This window comes from Somniosus microcephalus, chromosome 11, assembly GCF_052327205.1.
Source record: "Somniosus microcephalus isolate GS21.2 chromosome 11, FLI_Smic_1.0, whole genome shotgun sequence".
NCBI classification, from domain to species: domain Eukaryota; kingdom Metazoa; phylum Chordata; class Chondrichthyes; order Squaliformes; family Somniosidae; genus Somniosus; species Somniosus microcephalus.
Genome location: NC_140997.1, coordinates 192,269,686 through 192,293,751, shown reverse-complemented (window position 1 = coordinate 192,293,751; position 24,066 = coordinate 192,269,686). Strand labels below are relative to the sequence as shown.

At 43.8% G+C, this 24,066-nt stretch overlaps 1 protein-coding gene across 1 annotated transcript in view; it reads right to left on the bottom strand.

Annotated features, from left to right (window-relative positions):
- Nucleotides 1-24,066, bottom strand: part of LOC147111065 (peroxisomal acyl-coenzyme A oxidase 2-like) — an 81,186-nt gene that overhangs the window by 2,748 nt on the left and 54,372 nt on the right. Inside the window, exons 9-13 of the mRNA XM_086001547.1 lie at nt 15,422-15,612; nt 11,332-11,493; nt 4,192-4,297; nt 2,933-3,150; nt 1,844-1,976 (exon numbers count right to left, since the gene is read on the bottom strand). Coding sequence (XP_085857673.1) covers nt 1,844-1,976; nt 2,933-3,150; nt 4,192-4,297; nt 11,332-11,493; nt 15,422-15,612 — 810 coding nt within the window. The remainder of the gene's footprint in view (nt 1-1,843; nt 1,977-2,932; nt 3,151-4,191; nt 4,298-11,331; nt 11,494-15,421; nt 15,613-24,066) is intronic.

Genomic DNA, 24,066 nt, shown 5'->3' with positions numbered 1-24,066 from the left:
GCAGAACTTCTTCAAGGTAGGCATTCCTAGAAGAGGTGTGGCAGTGAACCAAACACTAGTACGATAGCAAAATACTGCAGATGTTCCCTCTTCCAGTAACTGCACCAACTGATATTTTCAATTTTCTACACCCAGAATTCAGAGGGTTAAAGGACAATGATCCAATATGATGGGGAATTTTAACCTAAAAGAGTGAGTTGGGGGTGTGGGGGTAGTTAAATTGTTAAAAATGGGATTCCCAACCTGAACCCGCCAATTCCGGTTTTAACGGAGGTGGGGTGGGTGACAAACCCACTCCCAATAGCCGGGACATCAATTTACATATTATATGAGACTGTAAGCCTCTTTTTTCATCTCCATTTTGTTTTAAATTGCATGTGGACAGGTTTTACACAATTTGTAAAACCTGGCATTACAGCAAGACAGGGACTGCTGGATCCAGGAGGCAAGTGCCTTTATACCTACCACCTGGATACAGGCTCCCTGCCTAACCCCCACCTGCCCCCCAGGCCTCCCACCACCGATGATGCGGAGGCCGGCCACGATCTTCTCTTCACCCACCCGATTATCCGGCCCCGATCCGCTCTTTCCTCCCCCCCCCCCCGATTATTTTAACGCACAGCCCGATCCCTGACTGACGCGCCCCCGCCCACCCCAATCCTGATCCTTTTACTGGCCCGATCCCTGACTGATGCGCCCCCGCCCACCCCAATCCTGATCCTTTTACTGGCCCGATCCCTGACTGACGCGACCCCTGCCCACCCCAATCCCGATCCTTTTACCGGCCCGATCCCTGACTGACGCGACCCCTCCCTGCCCCCCCCAATCCCGATCCTTTTACCGTCCCGATCCCTGACTGATGCGCCCCCGCCCTCCCTAATCCCGATCCTTTTACCAGCCCGATCCCTGGCGACCCCCACCCACCCCAATCCTTTTACCGGCCTGATCCCTAGCGACCGCCCCCCCCCCCTCCCCACCCCCCATCCCGATCCTTTTACCGGCCCGATCCCTGGCGACCCCCCCCCCCCCCCCAAAATCCAGATCCTTTTACCGGCATGGCTCGGTCCCTGGCTGACAACCCCCTTCCCCCACCCATCATTTTAACGGCTCGATCCCTCCCTCCCTCCTCTGCGGCCTACTGCCGCAGGCCTACCCGCCCTTAGCCAGCCTCTCAATCTGGCTGGCAGAGGGCGGGAAACCGAGGCCTCGCATGCAGATCAGGCCCTGACGTTAAAGTCGGCAATTACTATGTAAAGGTTGAATACAATATGTCTTTCAATGTTTGGCCTCAATCTCTTTCAACTCCTTGAAATGCGTCCACAACATTTCATGCCATCACTGTGATAGCCACATAATGCATATTAACCAGAGAATGTGTTATTTCACATGTATTGTTAATGAGTTAAGACAAGAGCTGGCCCTGGTGTATTTTTGTTCTTTTTCAGCATGCTGTTTTGAACAAATGAAATTAGTACAAGATAAGTTTGTTGCTTTTGTCCAAAAGAAATGAAAAAATGAGTATTTCAGAAGTTTGAAAATAAGCTTGGTAAAGGACAATAAAAAGTGCTACTCAGTATTTCCAGCATTAAGGTAAACTTCACCTTCATCAACATCCAGGCCATTACCATCACTCCATAGTTATATTTCAGAAAGTACAAAGCACCAGCAGGGGGGTGGGGGAAAGAGTAGCAGATTCCTCTGCTTGCAGCAAAATTGTAAACATGTTCTACCTGAACACATTAATGATTTCGCTACAGTTAGTGCGCAAACAAAATCTTCCCAGGCAACATCACTGGGAATGCTGTACGTACAATGGTTATCCAACAAATGAAGCTGAGGGTACCTTTGCATTTGTGGGGGCTTTCTGAGCCCATTCGAAGAGGCGTTGGTAAGCATAGCCATCGTAGTTACCAATAGCAGAATTCAGCTGTTGGTCAGGATAATCAAATGCATCCACTATTGAGACAGCATCTTTCCTAAAACAGTAACATTAGTATATTATTCATGAAGCTTATTTAGATTCAGGTTTTTCAGCTTATTTATTCACGTAATAGTTTTTTTAAAAGCAGTTATATATACTTAATTGAAATTTTTAAGTGAAAATACTAGTATTTATTAGGAATACTGGTAGATGTCAAGTGGTATTGCTCACAACAGTCAGAGACCTGGAGTTTTGTTTCTGATGCTTACCATGGAAGTAGTTCACCCATTGCTGTAATGCAGAAAATTTACTGAACAACTTGCTCTAATTTTTTCTTTCCGAAATGAGTCTGCTGACATTCTGCTTTTCTGATTTAGGGATGTGTCCTAGAAGGTCAGTAAATCACTTTCTATAGTTGACATTAAGTTCAACTGCAGCTAAAATCTTTGGCTTTTAAGTAAACTTTACTAATACAACTATAATAAGATTCCAACTAATTTTGGCTTTGGACCAAACAGTTTTCAAGCGGGCTGTCTGGAAATTTCTAACTTATAAATTGGTCAGCTTTTATAACAGAAGTCAGTATTTCTCATTTTTGCATCTTATGATATCAATCATTAAAAGTTCTCAATGAATTGTCATCAAAAGTAAACAAATCATCAGAAGTAAATCACTGATCCTATTTCCTGTCCTACTAGTTCTGTACTTGGCAAAGGTTGTAGTCCTAACCACGCATGAACAAAAGTCAAACACGATCAGCATGTTCGAAGGCAGGAGCTGATGCAAAGGTATATTCTGCATACTGTTTTGAAAAATAAATCTGCTCAATCTTGGATTCAAAAACATGTAATTGCTTTCAGTTAATGATAATTAGAAAATTCCACGCTGCTTTTTACTTCATCCAGTTATGAACTGAAGCTGAACAAATGCACCAGTTTGATTCACAAAAAAAAGACATGTACAAATATTTTTCCTCATTTCATTGCATTTGTGTACAAATAATCACTTTACCGGACAAGAACTAGAAGATCCAGTTGAGAAGCGGTCACCAAGTCTAGTTGCTTTCCAGTCATATAGCCATCATATAAGAAATCCCCAGCATTGACCAGAATGCCAGTCAATGCATAAAGGTCACACAACATTTTGATCACATGCTGGATTTCAGGCTCAAGCTTTAAACCCTCTACTGTCTCAACAAAGTTCTTCACAACTATGTAATGGCAGTGAGCCTGAAAAAAATCAAAGAAAACACTTAAAGATCAAACAGAAACTTTGAACCGAATAGAAGTCAATGGAATGCACACCTCCTGTCTGCAAAGGTTTCTTCTCAAATATATTGGCTGAGGTTATGAAACTAAATGAACTAATGTTATGATTGTATCTAATTTACTGCATAGTGGAGTCAGTAAGGAGCGGAAATGGAGTATTGCCAAAGCATTATGTTGGGTGAGCTAGTTCTATCACTGTTCACTCTCTTACCATTGCATAGATCCAGGGGATGTAGTCACAATTCAACAGAGAGGAAAGGGATACAAGGTTTGACACAAAGACAGAAACAGATGAAAATGCTTTGAATGAACGGAGCTTGTACAAGACAAGTTAGATGAGCTGAATTAATTTTCTTGTTCCTACCTACATATGTTTTTCCTCAAAGCTTCCTCATACTGATATCAAATCAATACAAAATGTAAAAACAGAAATGAGGAGACACTGATGTGGAGTTTGATGTTTGAAAATAATGATAGAGCCTGATACCATAATATGTTGCTGTGTGGCAAAATGGCATTGATTTCTAAAGTCTACATCAACACCACCTGTGTTATCAGCAAGTAAATCATTCACACATACAGTGCGATAGCAAAATACTGCGGATGCTGGAAATCCGAATTCATACATACAGTGTTGAAACTGCACACTGCAAGTCATCTGCTTATGGAACGCACTTCCAGTGTCATCACCTGGAACCCCATCCCTTGCATGAAATCTAAATATACATTTAACTGCTAGTTGCTGAATGAATTATTGTAGGTGGTGTTCAGGCTTTGGAAAATCTGTGACTTTCCCTCTCATACCCCAATACAATTTTTCAAGTCTTCTTGTTCTCTCAGGGTGGAATCAATCTGTGATACAACCGTCATAGGTAAAGCTGTTCCTAGCTGTAGTTGGTTATCAATCATAAATGCGAGAAAATTTGGTGATTCAGAGGAAATGGATGAATTGATGTTTATTACATGAACAAGGAAATGAGAACCTGTAAACTATAATCTTACACTGGCAGCCCTTGCAAGCTGCACAGAAGTGTTATTCCAGGCAATATACTGCTCGACTCCAGACTGAAGCAGAGACTGCAACTTGATCCCAGCGTCCTTAATCAGCCTGAAGGAGATAGAACATCACATAAATAAGCTTAAAAGACAGCTTAATCACATTCAAAATGGCTCTTCAACTGAGTTATTACTTAAAGTGTATTGTAGAGGGTATGGCATTATTACATCAAAAAGATTATTCTGCACTACTAAATTATACTATATTGACATTTAAGTTTTTGCATTTATTTAAATTATTTAAGGAAGCAATCTGAGTGGCTAGCACACTGAATAATACTAAATAGATACGTCTTATTGGATCCAATAATCATAATTAAACAAGTGAAATACAAGATTTTAGGTAGATGAAAAAACACAGAATGGTGCACACTCTACAATAAAAACTAACTGCTTGTTTAATTATGCCAATATAGTACCTCAAAGTGGAGTTTCTTTAGCAAAAGAAATTCCAATCATGTTCTCTTCACATTATCTTAAAATATGGAGATTAGTATTATTTCTTATTAGCCTACTGAAGACTAAATTCCATTAACATTAATTATAATTGTTTAGTAAGGGGATCATAATGTATTAACAGGGAGTGTCCTCACGATCAATCATGTCCATAACTGGAAAATCACGTCAATGTTAGCTGTGGCTCAGTCAGTAGCACTCTCACCTCTGAATCAGAAGGTCATGGGTCCCACTCCAGAGACTTTGAGCACATATTCTAGGCTGACAGTCCAATGCAGTACTGAGGGAGTGCTGCAATGTTGGAGGTGCTGTCTTTTGGATGAGATGTTAAAACCGAGGCCCCATCTGCCCTCTCAGGTTGACGTAAAAGATCCCATGACAGAAGAGCAGGTGAGTTCTCCCTGGCCAATATTTATCCCTCCACTAACATCACTAAAACAGATTATCTGGTCATTATCACATTGCAGTTTGTGGGACCTTGCTGTGCGCAAACTGGCTGCCGCTTTTCCTACATTACAACAGTGACTACACTTCAAAAGTACTTCATTGGCTATAAATCGCTTTAGGACGTCCGGAGGTTGTGAAAGACGCTTTATAAATACAAGTCTTTCTTTTATCTTTCTCATTGGAAAGCAACACTCAGTAAAAATTAAAACCGCTATATAACAGTAGTAATAATAATAAATAAATTGCAAAAATTGGGTAGGTGGGATCTTCATGTTGCGCAAAACTTTTCTGACCGTTCTTTGCACCACTTCCAGGCTTGAGAGTTTATCTTGTGCCCTGGTGATCAGAGCGGAATACATTATTCAAGGTATGGTCTGACAGGAGCCCTGGACGGTTTGCCTCAGACTTGTATTCTACTGATTTGGCAATATAATTTAGTGTTCTGTTTACTTTGATGATCACTGCTTTGCAATAATTGGATGTCACCAGTACTTGAGCCTAATATCACTGCCTGATCTCTCTCGGGCTCTTTCCTGGTTAGTTCAACACCATTCATTAAGCTTAAGGAGATTTTCAATTTCCATTATTTTATTGGATGGAATATCATGAACAGGGGGTGCAACATTTCCCAATTTGAACTGGGAGAACTGAAGTAGAAAATCTACTCAAATGTGCCATACCTTACATTTATATGTTTTCAATTTTATCAGCCATAGTTCTGCCCAATGGAAAATGTTACACAAGACCTTTTGGAATTACTTAGCTGCTTTATCAAATGTTGATCTTCTAGTTTATCATCTGTGAATTTGACCAATTTACATAGAATAATCTGGCTTTTTCAGGGTGGCTGCAAATTTGATAATTTTGCAATAACAATAGAGCAAGTACTGTATTTAGATTATAGACACTTCAGGTGATGATGATGTCTGGTCCTGACCATGAGGTTACATTAACTGGGACAAGTGATTTTGTGTCTAATTATGAATATTTCCCATAAGCCATTAGATTTTGTAGATCTCAGAAGACACCTTGATTAGGTCACTGGAATGATCTAATGGATCATTAGCAAATTGGCATCATCGTCCCTCAGCACTGTGTATCTGCTTTCACTATCCATGGCAACAGACCTGTGCTCTACCATTGTGGACTAGTTTGTTTTCTGTTACTCACTGTCCAATCACTACCACTATTTTGTTTCTCTTCCCATTTTGACTCTGATTGGTCCACCAGATTCTCATTCTCCTTGATGCAGCTCGGCCTTCTCGCTTCCTGTTCCAACTGAATTATTCTTCCCTTTACGTTCTCATACATCTTCACACTTCATCCACATAAAGGCACCACGATGATGCAATTTTTGTGGAATCCTATGTCAATCCCCATATGTGTTTTCAGTTATTTGTTTGTTACCAATGGCCCTCTACATTTCACATAGGTCGTTTTTTCAGGCCTAAAGGCCAGTGGTATAGGACTAAAACAGACATTGGGAGACTAAAAAATTATGACTAAGATTCATATCTGTTCCAATTGTGGTTTACCCCAAGGCCTTTTAGATCCACCTAAAGTGGTCTGGTCAAAAATGAGTCATAATTTTATTTAAATATTATAATGCATCTAAATGATTGCCTCACACCATTTTGCACCTGGCTAGACCAGGATTGAACTTGAATCTCTTTTATTCCATTTGGCATAGGCCTGAGGGAAGCTCTATGAATGATGGAGCTCTTAAAGGGTCATAGCTTTTAAGGGTTTTTTTTGTTGATTTTAAGTATATTTTAATATAGGCTTTTCGTTACTTATTATGTTTATGAAACATATTTCATCATTTTGAATTTTTTTCATTTCCCTAAAAGCATGTTTGTGAATGCAAATTAGCTGATTATCTGCTAATTCAGAAAGAAAGACTTTAATTGAAGCATTTAAAATACTTTAACAAAACTGCAACAGCTGAAAAAAGGACATGAACAAGGAGCTCTTACAATCCAAGCTTTCACAATCCAAGCTTTCACAGGTGCTCAGTATACTATAAGGCACCTAGAGTCATAGAGTCATAGAGTAATACAGCACGGATAGAGGCCCTTCGGCCCATCGTGTCCGCGCCGGCCATCAAGCCCTGTCTAATCTAATCCCATATTCCAGCATTTGGCCCGTAGCCTTGTATGCTATGGCATTTCAAGTGCACATCCAAATGCTTCTTAAATGTTGTGAGGGTTTCTGCCTCCACAACCCTTTCAGGCAGTGAGTTCCAGACTCCAACCACCCTCTGGGTGAAAAAGTTCTTTCTCAAATCCCCTCTAAACCTCCCGCCCTTTACCTTGAATCTATGCCCCCTAGTTATCGACCCCTCTACTAAGGGAAAAAGCTCCTCAGCATCCATCCTATCTATGCCCCTCATAATTTTGTACACCTCAATCATGTCCCCCCTCAGCCTCCTCAGCTCCAAGGAAATCAAACCCAACCTGCCCAGTCTCTCTTCATAGCTGAAGCGCTCCAGCCCTGGTAACATCCTGGTGAACCTCCTCTGCACCCTCTCTAACGCGATCACATCCTTCCTGTAGTGTGGCGACCAGAACTGCACACAGTATTCCAGCTGTGGCCTAACCAGTGTTTTATACAGCTCCATCATAACCTCCTTGCTCTTATATTCAATGCCTCGGCTAATGAAGGCAAGTATCCCATATGCCTTTTTTACCACCTTATCCACCTGTTCCGCCGCCTTCAGGGATCTGTGTACTTGCACACCCAGATCCCTCTGACCCTCCGTCTTGCCTAGGGTCTTTCCATTCATTGTGTATTCCTTTGCCTTGTTAGTCCCCCCAAAGTGCATCACCTCGCACTTTTCCGGGTTAAATTCCATTTGCCACTGTTCCGCCCATCTGACCAACCCATCTATATCGTCCTGCAGACTGAGGCTACCCTCCTCGCTATTTACCACCCTACCAATTTTTGTATCATCCGCGAACTTACTGATCATACCCTTTACATTCATATCCAAGTCATTAATGTAGACCACAAACAGCAAGGGACCCAGCACCGATCCCTGTGGTACCCCACTGGCCACAGGCTTCCAGTCACAAAAACAACCTTCGACCATCACCCTCTGCCTTCTGCCACTAAGCCAGTTTTGTATCCAATGTGCCAAGGCACCCTGGATTCCATGGGCTCTTACCTTCTTGACCAGTCTCCTGTGCGGGACTTTATCGAAGGCCTTACTGAAATCCATGTATACCACATCCACTGCGTTACCCTCATCCACACACCTAGTCACCCCCTCAAAAAATTCAATCAAATTAGTCAGACATGATCTTCCCTTGACAAAGCCATGTTGACTATCCCTGATTAATCCTTGCCTCTCCAAGTGGAGACACATTTTGTCCCTCAGGATTTTTTCCAATAATTTTCCTACCACTGATGTTAGGCTCACTGGCCTGTAGTTCCCCGGTTTTTCCCTACTACCCTTCTTGAATAATGGTACTACATTAGCGGTTCTCCAGTCCTCTGGCACATCCCCTGTGGCCAGAGAGGTCCTGAATATATGTGTTAGAGCCCCCGCAATCTCCTCCTTTGCCTCACACAGCAGCCTGGGATACATTTCATCCGGGCCTGGGGATTTATCCATTTTTAGGCCAGCTAAAACCGCCAATACCTCCCCCCGCTCGATGTTAATATGTTCGAGCATATCACAGTCCCCCCGCCCTATTTCTATGTCTACATCGTCCTTCTCCATAGTGAAAACAGACGCAAAAAATTCATTCAGAACCCCTCCTACATCTTCCGGCTCCACACACAGATTGCCACTTTTGTCCCTAATGGGCCCTATTTTTTCCCTAGTTATCCTCTTACCCTTAATATACTTATAAAACATCTTCGGATTTTCCTTTATTTTGCTTGCCAGTGTTATTTCATGGCCCCTCCTTGATCTCCTAATTTCTTTTTTAAGTATCCCCCTGCACTTTTTGTACTCCTCTAGGGCTTCCTCCGTCTTTAGCCTTTTGTATCTACCAAAAGCCCTCCTTTTTTTCCTAATCCATTCCCGTATATCCCCTGACATCCAAGGTTCCCTGTGGTTTTTGGAACCACCCTTGACCTTTACGGGAACATGTTGCCATTGTATGTTCTCAATCTCCCTTCTGAAAGCCTCCCATTGCTCCGATGCGGATTTTCCTACAAGTAGCTGATCCCAGTCCATTTTGGCCAGATCCTGCCTTATCCTATTAAAATCGGCCTTCCCCCAATTTAGAACCTTTATTTCCGGCCCATCCCTGTCCTTTTCCATGGCCACCTTAAATCTTACCATATTATGGTCACTATCACCAAAGTGCTCACCTACTAGCACTTTTTCCACTTGGCCGGCCACATTCCCGAGAATTAGGTCCAGTACCGCCCCCTCTCTTGTAGGACTTTCTACATGCTGGCTCAAAAAGCTCTCCTGGATGCACTTTAAGAATTCTACACCCTCTGAGCCTTTCACACTCTGACTATCCCAGTTAATATTGGGGAAGTTGAAATCCCCCATTATTATTACCCTATTATTTGCACATTTCTCTGAGATTTGCCTACATATCTGTTCCTCTATCTCCCCCTGACTGTTTGGAGGCCTATAGTACACTCCCAGCAAAGTGCTTGCCCCCTTTTTGTTTTTAAGCTCCACCCATATGGCCTCATTAGAGGACCCTGCTAATATATCATCCCTCCTTACTGCAGTAATTGACTCCTTAATTAATATTGCGACACCCCCTCCTCTTATACCTCCCCCTCTGTCTCGCCTGAAGATTCTGTACCCCGGAATATTGAGCTGCCAGTCTTGCCCTTCCCTCAACCATGTCTCCGTGATAGCAACAATATCATACTCCCATGTGTTTATCAACACCTTCAGTTCATCCACCTTATTCGCAAGACTCCTTGCATTAAAATAGATGCCATCCAGCCTTGCCCTTATATATTTGCCCTGTCTACCAAGCTGACTTGTTTTTTTCTCTATAATTGGCAGCACATCCCCCCCTATTTCAGCTCCCCTCTGTATCCCATCCTAGTGAAAAGTTCCTACTGATCAGCAAGTCAAGTCCATATTAGTGATGAGGATTGGTTTTGAAGTGCCCAATTTCATGGTTAAAGTAGCACAAGATGAAATAAGAACTGCCCGATAAATCTACAGGCACAAGAGCCAGACTAGTTGCATCTGCCATACACTCCAAAACACCCACTTGGCAATGACCATGAGGATCTGGCTCTGCAGGCTGTATCAGCACAAGACAATTGCAGATCTGTGGCATCTACTGCAAGGACACCTACAACTCTTCTGCACCAAAGTATCAATATCATCTCTTCCTTTTTTGTCACCGTCTCCTACAAGTAAACTACACTGCTTTTTTGCCTTGGAGGGTGTCCTGGAGTGGCAAACAGGCAGCCTTCCTTGCACCCACCTTATGTAGTTGTCATCAAACATAAGGTTTGGGTGTTATGCCACTCCATCCATTTGGCCACAGACCCAATTTCTTGCCTCCACATTTATTGTGCCAGTCATTGGGTTTTTCTAATCACTTTTGCCCAAAAAATCTTTGAAAAAGCCAACAATGTAATGTTTGACCCCATATGCAGTCAATTACCATTAAACAAACAGTCACATCCAATCTTCCCTCTTATTATTTTGGTGCGTGGTCCCTGGCTGTGCAGCCCATTCAAGTTTTCGTGCATGCACGGTTTCTCCCACATAAAAGCCGGTGAGCGGTCTGCACGGGACCTCCAGGCCGCTATGCGGCCGCGCGGCTTAGCGGGAACACTGGCCACATCCCTTTAAATTTTCCCTGAAGCTCGTCAGGATTTTGGGTGTGCACAACTGCCTGCCTTCTAATGTGGACCAGGAGTTTACCTGCATGTTTAATTAGAACCTACCCCAAGAAATTGGGAAATAAACAGACTAAAATATTGGACAAAGGAATGCCATATGAGCACTTTAAGCTTTTGTCTGATAATATATGGAACAAGAATTTCTAGGCTTATAACATTTGGGTAATTTCTGGATCCATCTTAAAAAATATAACACGTTCAAAAAATACATTTATAAAGCTTATGTCACTATTTCCTGGATTGGCTGAGGTTCCTGTTCCCTGGGTCCACTTTCTGCTCTGCTCAATCTTGGTCTATTTCATTGATGAATTTCAATCCCACAACAGCATTGTTACTGACCTGTGTGCCCTGTGCTTGTATGCCTCTGTATATATGAATGGCTTGAGGAAATCAGTTTTCTCCTTTGCAGAACAATGAAGAGAGAGGGGTTCAGACAGGTAAGAGACAGACTGGGGCAAAGGCAGACCACAATCTACTTTAGTAAGGCACTTCATTAGAAACCTAAAATGGAAAAAGAAAATGACATCAGTTCTAGCACGTCAAAAATCATGCTTGCATAGAGGGGGTAATTTTATAAGTCCAGGCTGGCAGAGGGGAGCCTCACCCAGTGACTGCATGGAACTTGTAAATTTACCCAGAGAAAACTGACAGAGGAGCTATTTAACCCAGATTTCCCAAGTTACTATTTTACTAAACTGCAGCAGTATCTTCCCTTATTTAACATATTGGCCCAGATTTTGCGATGGTAATGACGGCAAAACTGTCAGCGTTTGTCGTCATTACTCCTCTGAAACTGACCGTAACTTCAGGATTTAGCGAATGCACAGATAAATGCAGAAATTATTCCCTGCTCTGCCACAGGTTGCGCTGTGGAGCTCCCCATAGCCAGCAAGCAGTGAAATCAGTTGATGATGAAAACTTAAGCTTTTCCGATTTAATAATGCTGCTAAACACCCAATTAAAAGTTAAGCCTTGCTGGAATAGGTATAACTGGGGTTTTAATGGCATCTTGACTGCTGAACAATCGTTCTGGCACTGAATAACTAGTTTTACATTTGTGGAATGTCAAATTTCTCCATAATGATAGAAAATTACTACTGTAAATTTTTTAAATAATAATTTAAATTTGTAAGTTTGTTTATATTTCAGCTTCTACTTTAATCCCATATGTATGTCCCAATCTTTAGTTCGCTCTCTGTAAAATTTTTAAAAAGTGACTTGAATCAGTGCTTTTTATTTCCTGGTTTACTGTCTGGGAGAATTCTTCAATGTGAGTAGCTGCTTAGACAGCTTGATGACCCCACGGCTGCATCGCGCTGAGGATCCTTTTGACTGCGCTACAATCAATTCAACTTTTCGCCACAGAGATCGCGAGATCTTTGTGGGCAGCTTTCTTTGTGGTCAGCGGCGATCGCCATCGCTGACTGCAAATCCCGGGCCATTGTACTTCAGTATTCTATTACGAAAAAGCACATAGCCTCTTTTGTTTATACCCTTTTTATATTCCACTGTACCTCCTTCTGGTCACCATTCTATGGCTGAGAGGTTGGACAGGTAAAACTTCTAGGCCTCCAAAGTGCCACACTTAGGACTGGATTTTCCAAGCCCCAAGGAGGCGGGCGTGGAGGCGGGACAGCTGGTAAAGGGGCGGATGGCAAAGCCGCCTCCATCCCACCTCTGTGCCCTTTTGCTAGGAGGCGGGAAAATGTGCAGCTTCAGGTCCCGTCTCCTGGAAGCAGGAAAGGCATTTAATCCTTTTAACTGCCTGTTAACAGGTAGTTAACAGGCAGAAAAAAGGATTAGTGCCATTTTACCTTCACAGGTGAAGGCTTTCCGACCTCGGAGAACCCCGCCGGGTTGGAGGAGACGTGGAGGAGGTCTGCGGCGGTCGAAGGCACCTGGAAGTAAGGTGTAGAGGTGAGTGATGGGTGCAAGTGTGGAGTGGTAAGTATGCAAGGTGAGTGATAAGTTTAAAAATGTGTGTACTTACCTTGTTTTCTTCCTACAGCCTTTAGCCGCGCTGGATCAGGAGAGCCAACATCCTGCTTGTCAATTTCACAGAATGGCTGTTGGAACCTCCGTTCCTACAGACATGTGAAATGTATAAATTTGAAAGGTTTGATAAGTCCTCAACACAAGGACTCATCAAACTAAAGAGAATGTCAGTGTTTGACAGCTTCACAGAGCTGTCAAACGCTGTCATTTCTTCTTTCAAGAAGTCTTGACAGATAGCACGTCTGACGTAGACGTGATCCGTCAGTGACTTCCTTCCTAATTGGCCTGCTGAGCCCGCAGGGCGAGCTTAACAAGCTCAATCAGGGGAAAATCCCTCTGGTTGGTCAGGTGAGGATGGAGGCGGGACATTGACACGGCAAGCAGCTGTCCCCGCCTCCATTCACAAAATCCAGCCCTTAGTGACAGTTATGGCTCAGTTGGTAGCACTCTCGCCTCTGAGTCAGAAGATTGTGGGTTCAAGACTCCAGAGACTTGAGCACAAAAATCTAGGCTCACACTCCAGTGCCGTGCTGCACTGTTGGAGGTGCCATCTTTCGGATGAAACATTAAACCGAGGTCTCGTACACTCTCTCAGGTGGGCGTAGAAGATCCTATGGCACTATTTCAAAGAAGAGCAGGGGAGTATCCCTGGTGTCCTGGCCAATATTGATCCCTTAATCAACATCACTAAAACAGATTATCTGGTCATTATCACATTGCTGTTTGTGGGAGCTTGCTGTGTGCAAATTGGTTGCCGCATTTCCTGCATTACAACAGTGACTACACTTCAAAAAGTACTTCATTGGCTGTAAAGCGCTTTGGGATGTCTGGTGGTCGCGAAAGGCGCTATATAGATGCAAGTCTTTCTTTTTCTTTCTTTGCCCTGTAACCAGCTACTAAAAAGGTGCTGACTCAGCTGATTTGTCTTCTTCCTTGTAGGGATGTTCCTGACCCTTACTCAGCACTTCTCCATCAACCTGCCATTGTGAACCTGTGCCCTATCACCAGGGTGTAAGAAAATGTAAAACATAATAAGTTGACAACTTGACCTAGCTAAAGAGTACCACGGGATAGTTAGCATATGTGATTAACTGAAAAGCTTGCAAAATGACTAGAAGAGATTAGAGTAGTTAGGATTAAAATAGCTGTTTGATGGAAAACTACTGAGACTAGATAAACTAAGAAGAACTAGAGCATGATAAAACAATCTTACACCAAAAATAGGTCATGTGATATACAGCAGAACTAGAGCGAGCTGATTGGTCAGGTTGAGACAAAAAGATACCACATGGTGCTACGATTACCTCATATCCTGTGACCAAAATAGGTGTGTTTTAATGAAATATATAAATATGGGATGGAGTTGTACATTCTTTGTTACTCAAAGCTATGAACTGTCTTGGATGGGAGTAGCTCTTAGCCCCAATGGGTATCCTACTTGTGAGTATAATAGGACATATTTATTTGCTTGTAATCATGTATATGCTCTAAAGTTAACTTATCTCTGGTGTCCAAGCCTTTCTTAGGACTGCAGTGGAAGTTCTTTATGGTCCAACATAGGAATGTAAATAAGACTTAAATACTCTGGCAGTTGCACAAGATTTTTTGAACAACAGTAAAGCATCTGCATCACACAGCTGAGATATATAAAGCAGGTAACATGCAAATTCTACTTTATAAGTCTGTTCAATAGGAGCCCTCAGCCACTCGGAGGGGGGAGGGGGGGGGGAATAAACACTACACTACCACTGAGACAGTGTTTGATTCATTATAGCCTAGAAATTGCTGTCACCATAAAGGTTTACACCACTGGCAATTGAGCATTACTAGACAGCAATTTGGAAAGTCTACCGTTTCCTATAACTTCCACTGGTTTCTGTGGGGGCCAAGTCAGACTCAAAAGTTTGACTCCGGCCGGGTGTGCAAGCTGAGCAGACTGCTGAGGTTGGACTGAAGGCACTGATCCAGGAGCTAGGGCTGAGATTGGGGTGTGAATAGCTGGGACCATTGTTGGGAGTGCAGATCCTGGGAAGTGAAGGGCAGCCTGGTTGCCAGTCTGAGGCAGAAGCTAGCAGGGGGTCTTGAGGATGGACTGGTGTTGCAACTGCAGAATCACCTGGCCCAGATCTCGGGGAATGAGGTCCCGAAGGGCTGACATAACTTTATTCCCGCAGGTGGGAGTTCGTGGGGTGATGTAGATACACCCTTGCCTATCCAACTGTGGTACTGCACATTGGGACTCCAATTCACTGTACCTACAAAAGCAACTAACCGTAACAATTACAATAGCTGTGCTGTTTGTTGAACATTTAATATATTTTACTATAGATTTATCAGCCTATAGGCACACATGAAGAACAACACAAATAGATAGTAGATTTGAAACAGACTTTATAGAGCAATCTCAATATTTAAAGTTGGTTTCCAGTCATACCTTGCAGTCTGCAATTGCATTACGGTGTTTTCTCCTTCATAGGTACAGGAGGCTACCACCCGAGTGTAAAGAGTAGGTAAACCACTGAGCAGTGAGTAACCATGGCCACCACAAGCCCTGCGACACACTTCGACTCCAGCACTGCAGGAATCCGATATCATAGCTTTCAGGCCTGCTGACAAGGCATGGAGCTGTAGAAAAATAGAGTTGGACAAGTGCCTGTGGATTCTATATTTAAAAATATCCAACAGTTGTCAGTTCGCTTTTCTCAAGAAAGTACTTTATTGGCCAATATTTATCCCTTAACCGACAGTTCACAGGCAATTAACTACTTTTCAAGTATAGTGATGCAGGGAAACGCAGCAGCCAATTTGTGTAAAGCAAGGTCCCACTAACAGCAACAAGATTAATGACCAAATAATTTGTTTGAGTGATGTTGGTTGAGAGATAAATATTAGTCAGGAAGGCAGCCAACTTCCAGCTCTGTAACTTCGCCCACCTCTGCCCCGCCACAGCCCATATGCTGCTGAAACCCTCACCCATTTCCTTTATCCCCCTCCAGACTCAACTATTCCAATGCTCCCCTGGCTGGCCTACCATTCTCCACTCTATAAACTTCTGCTCATCCAAAACTCTGCTGCCCATATCCTATCCCGTACCAAGTCCCGGTCACCCATAACTCTGTCCTTGCTGAACTACATTGGCTCATGGTCCCCGATTGGCTCCAGTTTATAATTTTCATCCTTGTGTCTAAATCTCGATAGGGCATCGCCCCTCCCTAACCTCCTCCAAGCCTACAATGCTCCTGGAACTCGGCGTTCATCCGACTGGTCTCTGTGCATCCTCCCTCCCTTTGCCCACCTTTGGCAGCGGTATCTTCAGCAGTCTAGGCTCTATGCTCTGGAATTCTCCTTCAACCTCTCCACCCTCCTCCATTCCTTTAAAACCCTCCTTAAAAATCCACCTCTTTGACCATGCTTCCCATCACCCCTTCTAATATTTACTTCTTTGGGATATTTTTCCATGTTAAAGATGCTATATAAATGCAAGTTGCTTTTGTTACTATTCTGTGTCTTGCTGTGTCTCACTGCTTTTGTGTATGATTCTACCAGCAAATAAATCTGATTAGCTGCGAGTACACATTGGTCTAATGACATGGTATTTTCTGTCTTTCAAAGTAATGCCTTGAGTATCTCTGCTGCAGTGTTATAACTAAGGGGTATCTGTTAATCTCATGGTACATATAAGGACACAGGTTTAATTTCGTAGAAGGCTTGGTCTTCATATGGAAACTGCCTTTTTATTTGAGCGCAAGCCCAAATTGTAATGGCCCCCAACATCTGTACTGACAAACAGTTTATTCCAGATGGTAATCACCTGATTTAAGAAGTTGTTCCTAATTTACTTTATTCCTCGAAATTTACTTTTCACTGAATTCAATTTCTGTCCTATAACTAATGTTCCCTCTATCTGCAAGATCCCGCGCAGGCCACTCACCGGCTTTTCCATTGCAAATACTGCACATTTAATGGAGCCGTGCATTAAAAGAAACAGGCCACGTAGAAACAAAGCGCACCTTACAGGGAACATTGCCTATGACTCTGATTTACTTTGAAATAACATTCCAGGTGTATTTTATCCTTGCCATTTATTAGTTTATATACATCTTGATGAGGTTCCTGTTAACCTTCTTGTTTCTAAACCGTAAAGTTAGAGTTTCTCTAATCTTCTTTAATCACCTTCACGTTTGGGGTTATTCTTGTGCGTCTCTGCATCCTCTCCAAATGGTGTATATCCTTTTTGTAGCATGGTGACTAGAATGGAACTGTGCAGTCTGACCAGTGCCTCATCGTAAACTTTGTAGTCATGTACTCCCCTGTTCTAGCTATATATCCCAGCATTCAGTTTTTAATAACTTTGCCAAATTAGAAGTGATCAATCTATTATTACTCCTAGATAATTTTCTAAATCTCCCTCTCCTAATTTTATTTCAATTTCTTTATATTTATATTGCACCCTTTCCCCTTAGTGTGCAAGACTTTTTATGTTACAGTATTAAATTTAATTTGCCATTTGTCTGCCCAATCGCATAACTGACCCAAGTTCTTCTGAAAATATTTAACTGCATCCTCTGACTCCATTGATGAAAGGGAGGAAGTGAAAGAAATCAGCATTTGTAGGGAAATGGTGTTAGGGAAATTGATGGGATTGAAGGCCGATAAATCCTCAGGGTCTGATAATCTACATCCTAGGGTACTTAAGGAAGTGGCCCTAGAAATAGTAGATGCATTGCTGATCATCTTCCAACATTCAATGGAATCTGGAACAGTACCCATGGATTGGAGGGTAGCTAATGTTACCCCACGATTCAAAAAAGGTGGTAGAGAGAAAGCGGGGAATTACAGACCGGTAAGCCTGACATCGGTAGTGGGGAAAATGCTAGAGTCCATTATAAAAGACGTAATAGCAGAGCACTTGGAAAACAGTGACAGGATCGGACAAAGTCAACATGGATTTACAAAAGGCAAATCGTGCTTGACTAATCTACTGGAATTTTTTGAGGATGTAACTAGTAAAATAGATAAGGGAGAACCAGTCAATGTGGTGTATTTGGACTTTCAGAAGGCTTTCGATAAGGTCCTGCATAGAGATTAGCATGTAAAGTTAAGGCACATGGGATTGGGGGCAAGGTACTGACTTGGATAGAGAACTGGTTGGCAGATAGAAAGCAAAGAGTGGGAATAAACGGGTCTTTTTCCGAGTGGCAGGCAGTGGCTAGTGGGGTACCGCAGGGATCGGTCCTTGGACCCCAGCTATTCACAATATACATTAATGATCTAGACAAGGGAACTAGATGTAATATCTCCAAATTTGCAGACGACACAAAGCTGGGTGGGCGTGTGTGCTGTGAGGAGGATGCCGAGAAACTACTGGATGATTTGGACAGGTTGGGTGATTGGGCAGAAGCATGGCAGATGCAATATAATGTGGATAAATGTGAGGTTATCCACTTTGGTGTCAAAAACAGGAAGGCAGATTATTATCTGAATGGCAATAGATTGGGAGAAGGGGAAGTGCAACGAGACCTGGGTGTCCTTGTGCACCAGTAGCTGAAGGTAAGCATGCAGGTGCAGCAGGTGGTTAAGAAGGCAAATGGTATGTTGGCCTTCATAGCGAGAGGGTTTGAGTACAGGAACAAGGATGTCTTGCTGCAGTTGTACAGGGCCTTGGTGAGACCACATCTTGAGTATTGTGTGCAGTTTTGGTCGCCTTATCTGAGGAAGGATATTCTTGCCATGGAAGGAGTTCAGCGAAGATGCACCAGGCTGATACCTGGGATGGCAGGAATGACATATGAGGAGAGATTGGGACAATTGGGCTTGTACTCGCTGGAGTTTAGAAGAATGAGAGGGGATCTCATTGAAACTTATAATTTATTTTTTATTAATTGATGGGCTGTGGGCATCGCTGGCTAGGCCTGCATTTAGTGCCCATCCCTAATTGCCCTTGAGAAGATGGTGGTGAGCCGCCTTCTTGAACCGCTGCAGTCCATATGGTGTAGGTACACCCACAATGCTGTTAGGAAGGGAGTTCCAGGATTTTGGCCCAGTGACAGTGAAGGAACGGCGATACAGGTCCAAGTCAGGATGGTGTGTGGCTTGGAGGGGAGCTTGTAGGTGGTGATGTTCCCATGCATCTGCTGCCCTTGTCCTTCTAAGTGGTAGAGGTCGCGGGTTTGGAAGGTGCTGTTGAAGGAGCTTTGCCGAGTTGCTGCAGTGCATCTTGTAGATGGTACACACTGCAGCCACAGTGCGCCGGTGGTGGAGGGAGTGAATGTTGAAGGTGGTGGATGGAGTGCCAATCAAGCGGGCTGCTTTATCCTGAATGGTGTCGAGCTTCTTGAGTGTTGTCGGAGCTGCACTCATCCAGGCAAGTGGAGAGTATTCCATCACACTCCTGACTTGTGCCTTGTAGATGGTGGAAAGGCTTTGGGGAGTCAGGAGGTGAGACACTCGCCGCAGAATTCCCAGCCTCGGGCCTGCTCTTGTAGCCACAGTATTTATATGGCTGGTCTAGTTCAGTTTCTGATCAATGGTAACCCCCAGGATGTTGATAGTGGGGGATTCAGCGATGGTAATGCCATTGAATGTCAAGGGGAGATGGTTAGAGTCTCGCTTGTTGGAGATGGTCATTGCCTGGCACTTGTGTGGTGCGAATGTTACTTGCCACTTGTCAGCCCAAGTCTGAATGTTGTCCAGGTCTTGCTGCATATGGACACGGACTGTGTCAGTATCTGACGAGTCTCGAATGGTGCTGAACAGTGTGCAATCATCAGCGAACATCCCCACTTCTGACCTTTATGATGGAGGGAAGGTCATTGATGAAACAGCTGAAGATGGTTGGGCCTAGGACACTGCCCTGAGGAACTCCTGCAGTGATGTCATGTGATTGAGATGAATGACCTCCAACAACCACAGCCAACTTCCTTTGTGCTAGGTATGATTCCAACCAATGGAGAGTTTTCCCCTTGATTCCCATTGACTTCAGTTTTGCTAGGGCTCCTTGATGCCACACTCAATCAAATGCTGCCTTGATGTCAAGGGCAGTCACTCTCACCTCACCTCTTTTGTCCATGTTTGGACCAAGGCTGTAATGAGGTCAGGAGCCGAGTGGCCCTGGCGGAACCCAAACTGGGCGTCAGTTAGCAGGTTATTGCCGAGTAAGTGCCGCTTGATAGCACTGTCGACGACACCTTCAATCACTTTGCTGATGATTGAGAGTAGACTGATGGGACGGTAATTGGCCGGGTCGGATTTGTCCTGCTTTTTGTAGACAGGACATACTTGGGCAATTTTCCACATTGCCGGGTAGATGCCAGTTGTAGTGTATGTGCCTTTAAGAGCCCCCTGTGTACTGTAATGCCGGTAATGGCCACTCGGGCTATATAAGCCTGTATATTGTGTTGTATCAGTTAGTTCCCCTCCAGACTTTGTTCAGTAAACACCTGGTGAAACCAACTCCTGTCTTCAGTGTCTCTATCAACACACGGACACAACAGTGGCGACGAATTGGAAACGGACTTACCTGCAATTCGGCAGCACCTCAAGGACATCGATTCCTCTGACGTCCAAATTCGAAGAAAAGCAAGAAAAACAAAAAGCTGTGGTTTCACCAGCTAGCCGAGCTGGTGGCAGGTACTGCAATAATCCTTCCTGGGCGTCGGGCTGGGGCTCCAGCGGCTGGGTCTGCAGCGAGGCCAAGCAGTGAAGGCAAGCAGTAACAGACGGGGAGGGAGCACTCGGGAGATGGCCGGCGCTGCAAGCAGGTCGGCGTTCAGACCTAGCAGAGAGAGTCCGGCGGGAACGAGTCTCCACCTGTAAATAAATAAAAAATTTAAAAAAAACGCGGAAAACAGCGTTGTCATCGGCAGCAGCGGCGGGGAAGCGCCATGTCTTTTCTGCAGAAAAGAAAGAAAAGCGCGGGAAGCACCATTTTTTTTCCAAGATGCCTAAGGCTGGCAATATTGATGCTTTTGATAACGATATAGAGGATTGGACCACATATGTGGAAAGTGTGGAGGTATATTGCACCGCAAATGGAATAGAAAATGATAAAAAAGCGTCAGTACTTCTAAATCTAATGGGCGCAAAGACATACGGGCTGTTACGAAATTTAATCACTCCAGCCAAACCAAAGGACAAGAATTTTAAAGAAATTGTTGATACCCTACAGGAGCACTTAAACCCAACACCGCTGCTGATAGCGGAACGATTCAAATTCTTCAAGAGGAATCAACACAAGAATGAAAGTAACGCTGATTACCTCACTGAATTAAGAAAGCTATCAAAGCACTGCCAATTCGGGGCAGGACTAGCAGATTATCTTCGAGACAAATTTGTCTGCGGTCTCCTAAGTGAAGGAACACAGAAAAGGCTGCTTTCTGAGAAAGATTTAACACTGGACAAGGCTTTCAGTATGGCTGCATCATACGAAGCAGCCGCAAGAGGAGCTGCAGAGATACAACAAAAGACACAGGACTTCGGCACCCATGAATTGACACAGGGTTTCGAGAGATGTTATCGCTGCGGCAGATCCACCCATGACCAGAGGGACTGCTGGTTCAAGGACAAAGCATGCAGGCAATGCGGAAAGATTGGACACATTGCACGGGTATGCCGATCTGGACAAAAAAAATCCACGGACAGGAAAAAAAAAAATCAATAAAGTACAGAAAGGTACAAATGATGACGGACAGTAGCTCCGAAGACCAGAAGAGCGATAGCGACTCCGAAAACAAGAGACTAAGCTATCCCAAATTACATAATGTAATTGCCAAAGAAGATTACCAGACCATTTGGGTTACCCTCACGATAGCAGGGTCCCCAGTTAAAATGGAGCTAGATACAGGATCAGCTCTGACCATCATAAATGGACGGGATTACAAGCGGCTATTTCCGCATATACCTTTAAAAGACACATCCATTGTCTTGAAAACATATACGGGGCAGAAAGTATACCCCAAAGGAAAAATAAGGGTGCCTGTTGTATACAACGGCAAGGAAATACAAAAGTTGTATTTATACGTTCTACAAGATGGTGGTCCACCGCTGTTGGGACGTGAATGGGTCAGGAAAATACGTTTAGACTGGCACTCCATTCAGGCACTGACGGTGACCAGTAAGGAAAAAAATGATGATGACGTCATACCTGAACGATTAAAAGACATCTTGGCCAACGCCAAAGAAGTGTTTCAAGAGAAACTAGGAACCTTGAAAGGCATCACCGCCTCAATAAAAGTGTAAGATACGGCAATTCCCAAGATTTTTAAGGCAAGACCGGTGCCATACGCAATTCGTCCAGCAGTCGAGGCAGAGCTGGAGAATTTGGAAAAGGCAGGCGTATTATCCAAAATAGATTGGAGCGAGTGGGCAACACCCATCGTCCCAGTCATGAAGAAAACGTTGAATAATGATAAATCTGAAGAACAGAGAAAAATTTGCATCTGTGGAGACTTCAAGGTGACGGTAAACCCGGTCCTTCACACAGTACAGTATCCTCTTCCGAGGATAGAAGATATTTTCGCCTCACTATCCGGAGGGAAACGTTTCACCAAAATTGACTTGGCATAGGCATATCTACAGATGGAGGTTGAAGAGGCCTCTAAAAAGTATCTCACGATAAATACACACAAAGGCCTGTACCAGTACAATCGACTGGTTTTCGGAGTAGCATCCGCTCCAGCTATCTGGCAAAGAGCTATGGAGCACGTCCTCCAAGGGATTCCGGAGACTCAATGCTACCTAGACGACATCCTTGTAACAGGAGAAAACGACAATGATCACCTTGCCAATTTGGAACAGGTGCTCACTAGGCTGAGAGAACGGGGCCTACGAGCAAATCGCCCCAAGTGCGAATTTTTCCAGAATCAAATATATTGTGGCCACATAATTAATAAGGAAGGGTTGCATAAGTCACCTGAAAAAATTGAAGCGGTCATAAAAGCCCCAGCACCTGAAAATGTTTCACAATTAAGGTCGTTCCTGGGATTAATAAATTACTATCATAAATTTTTACCGAACTTATCAACTCTTCTGCACCCTCTTAATGAACTGCTACAAACAGGAGTAATTTGGAAATGGAGCGAAGACTGTAAACGTGCCTTCCATAAATGCAAAGACTTAATCACGTCCAAAGAAGTTTTGGCTCATTACAACCCATCACTGCCAATCAGACTGGCGTGCGATGCATCCCCTTACGGCGTAGGAGCGGTATTATCGCATAAATTCCCTGATGGCTCGGAACGGCCGATAGCTTTTGCGTCACGCTCATTGAACTCAGCTGAGCGTAACTATGCCCAAATCGACAGGGAAGCACTCAGCCTGGTATGGGGAGTGAAGAAATTCAACCATTACCTACACAGACAAAAATTTACCTTGTTGACTGACCATCAACCCCTCATCTCCATATTCAACCCTAAAAAGGGTGCTCCCATTATGACAGCGCAAAGGCTACAGAGGTGGTCCCTTTTTCTAGGGGCACACCAATATAACAGAGAATACAAAGGATCAAAACAGCATGGGAATGCTGGCGGTTTATCGCGCCTACCGTCGCCAACGGTAGAAGAGGCACCTACCGTAGACCCAGTGGAGATTTTCCACTCTACCAGTAACAAATCCTGCCATTGAAAGGGAAACTAGAAATGACCCGACTCTCTCACGAGTCTACGATTTAACAGTGAAGGGATGGCCAGCACATGGCGAACCACTGTTGCCAGCATTCTCGCAAAGAAGAGAACAGCTGTCAGTGTGCTGAGGAACCTTGATGTGTGGATCCAGAGTGGTGATTCCACCCAAACTCCAGGATAAAGTTCTAAAGGAGCTTCACGAGGGGCATCTGGGTGGAGTGAAAAGGAAGAACTTGGCCAGGGTGTTTGTATGGTGGCCAGGTATCGATGGAGACATCGAAGAAATGACCAAGAGCTGCCTAGGATGCCAGAAGGTCCAAAACGCTCCACCACAAGCCCCTCTACATCCATGGGAGTGGCCCTCATCTCCATGCCAAAAGGTACACATCGACTTTGCTGGTCCATTTATGGACTCAATGTTCTTAATCGCGGTTGATGCACACTCCAAGTGGCCGGAGGT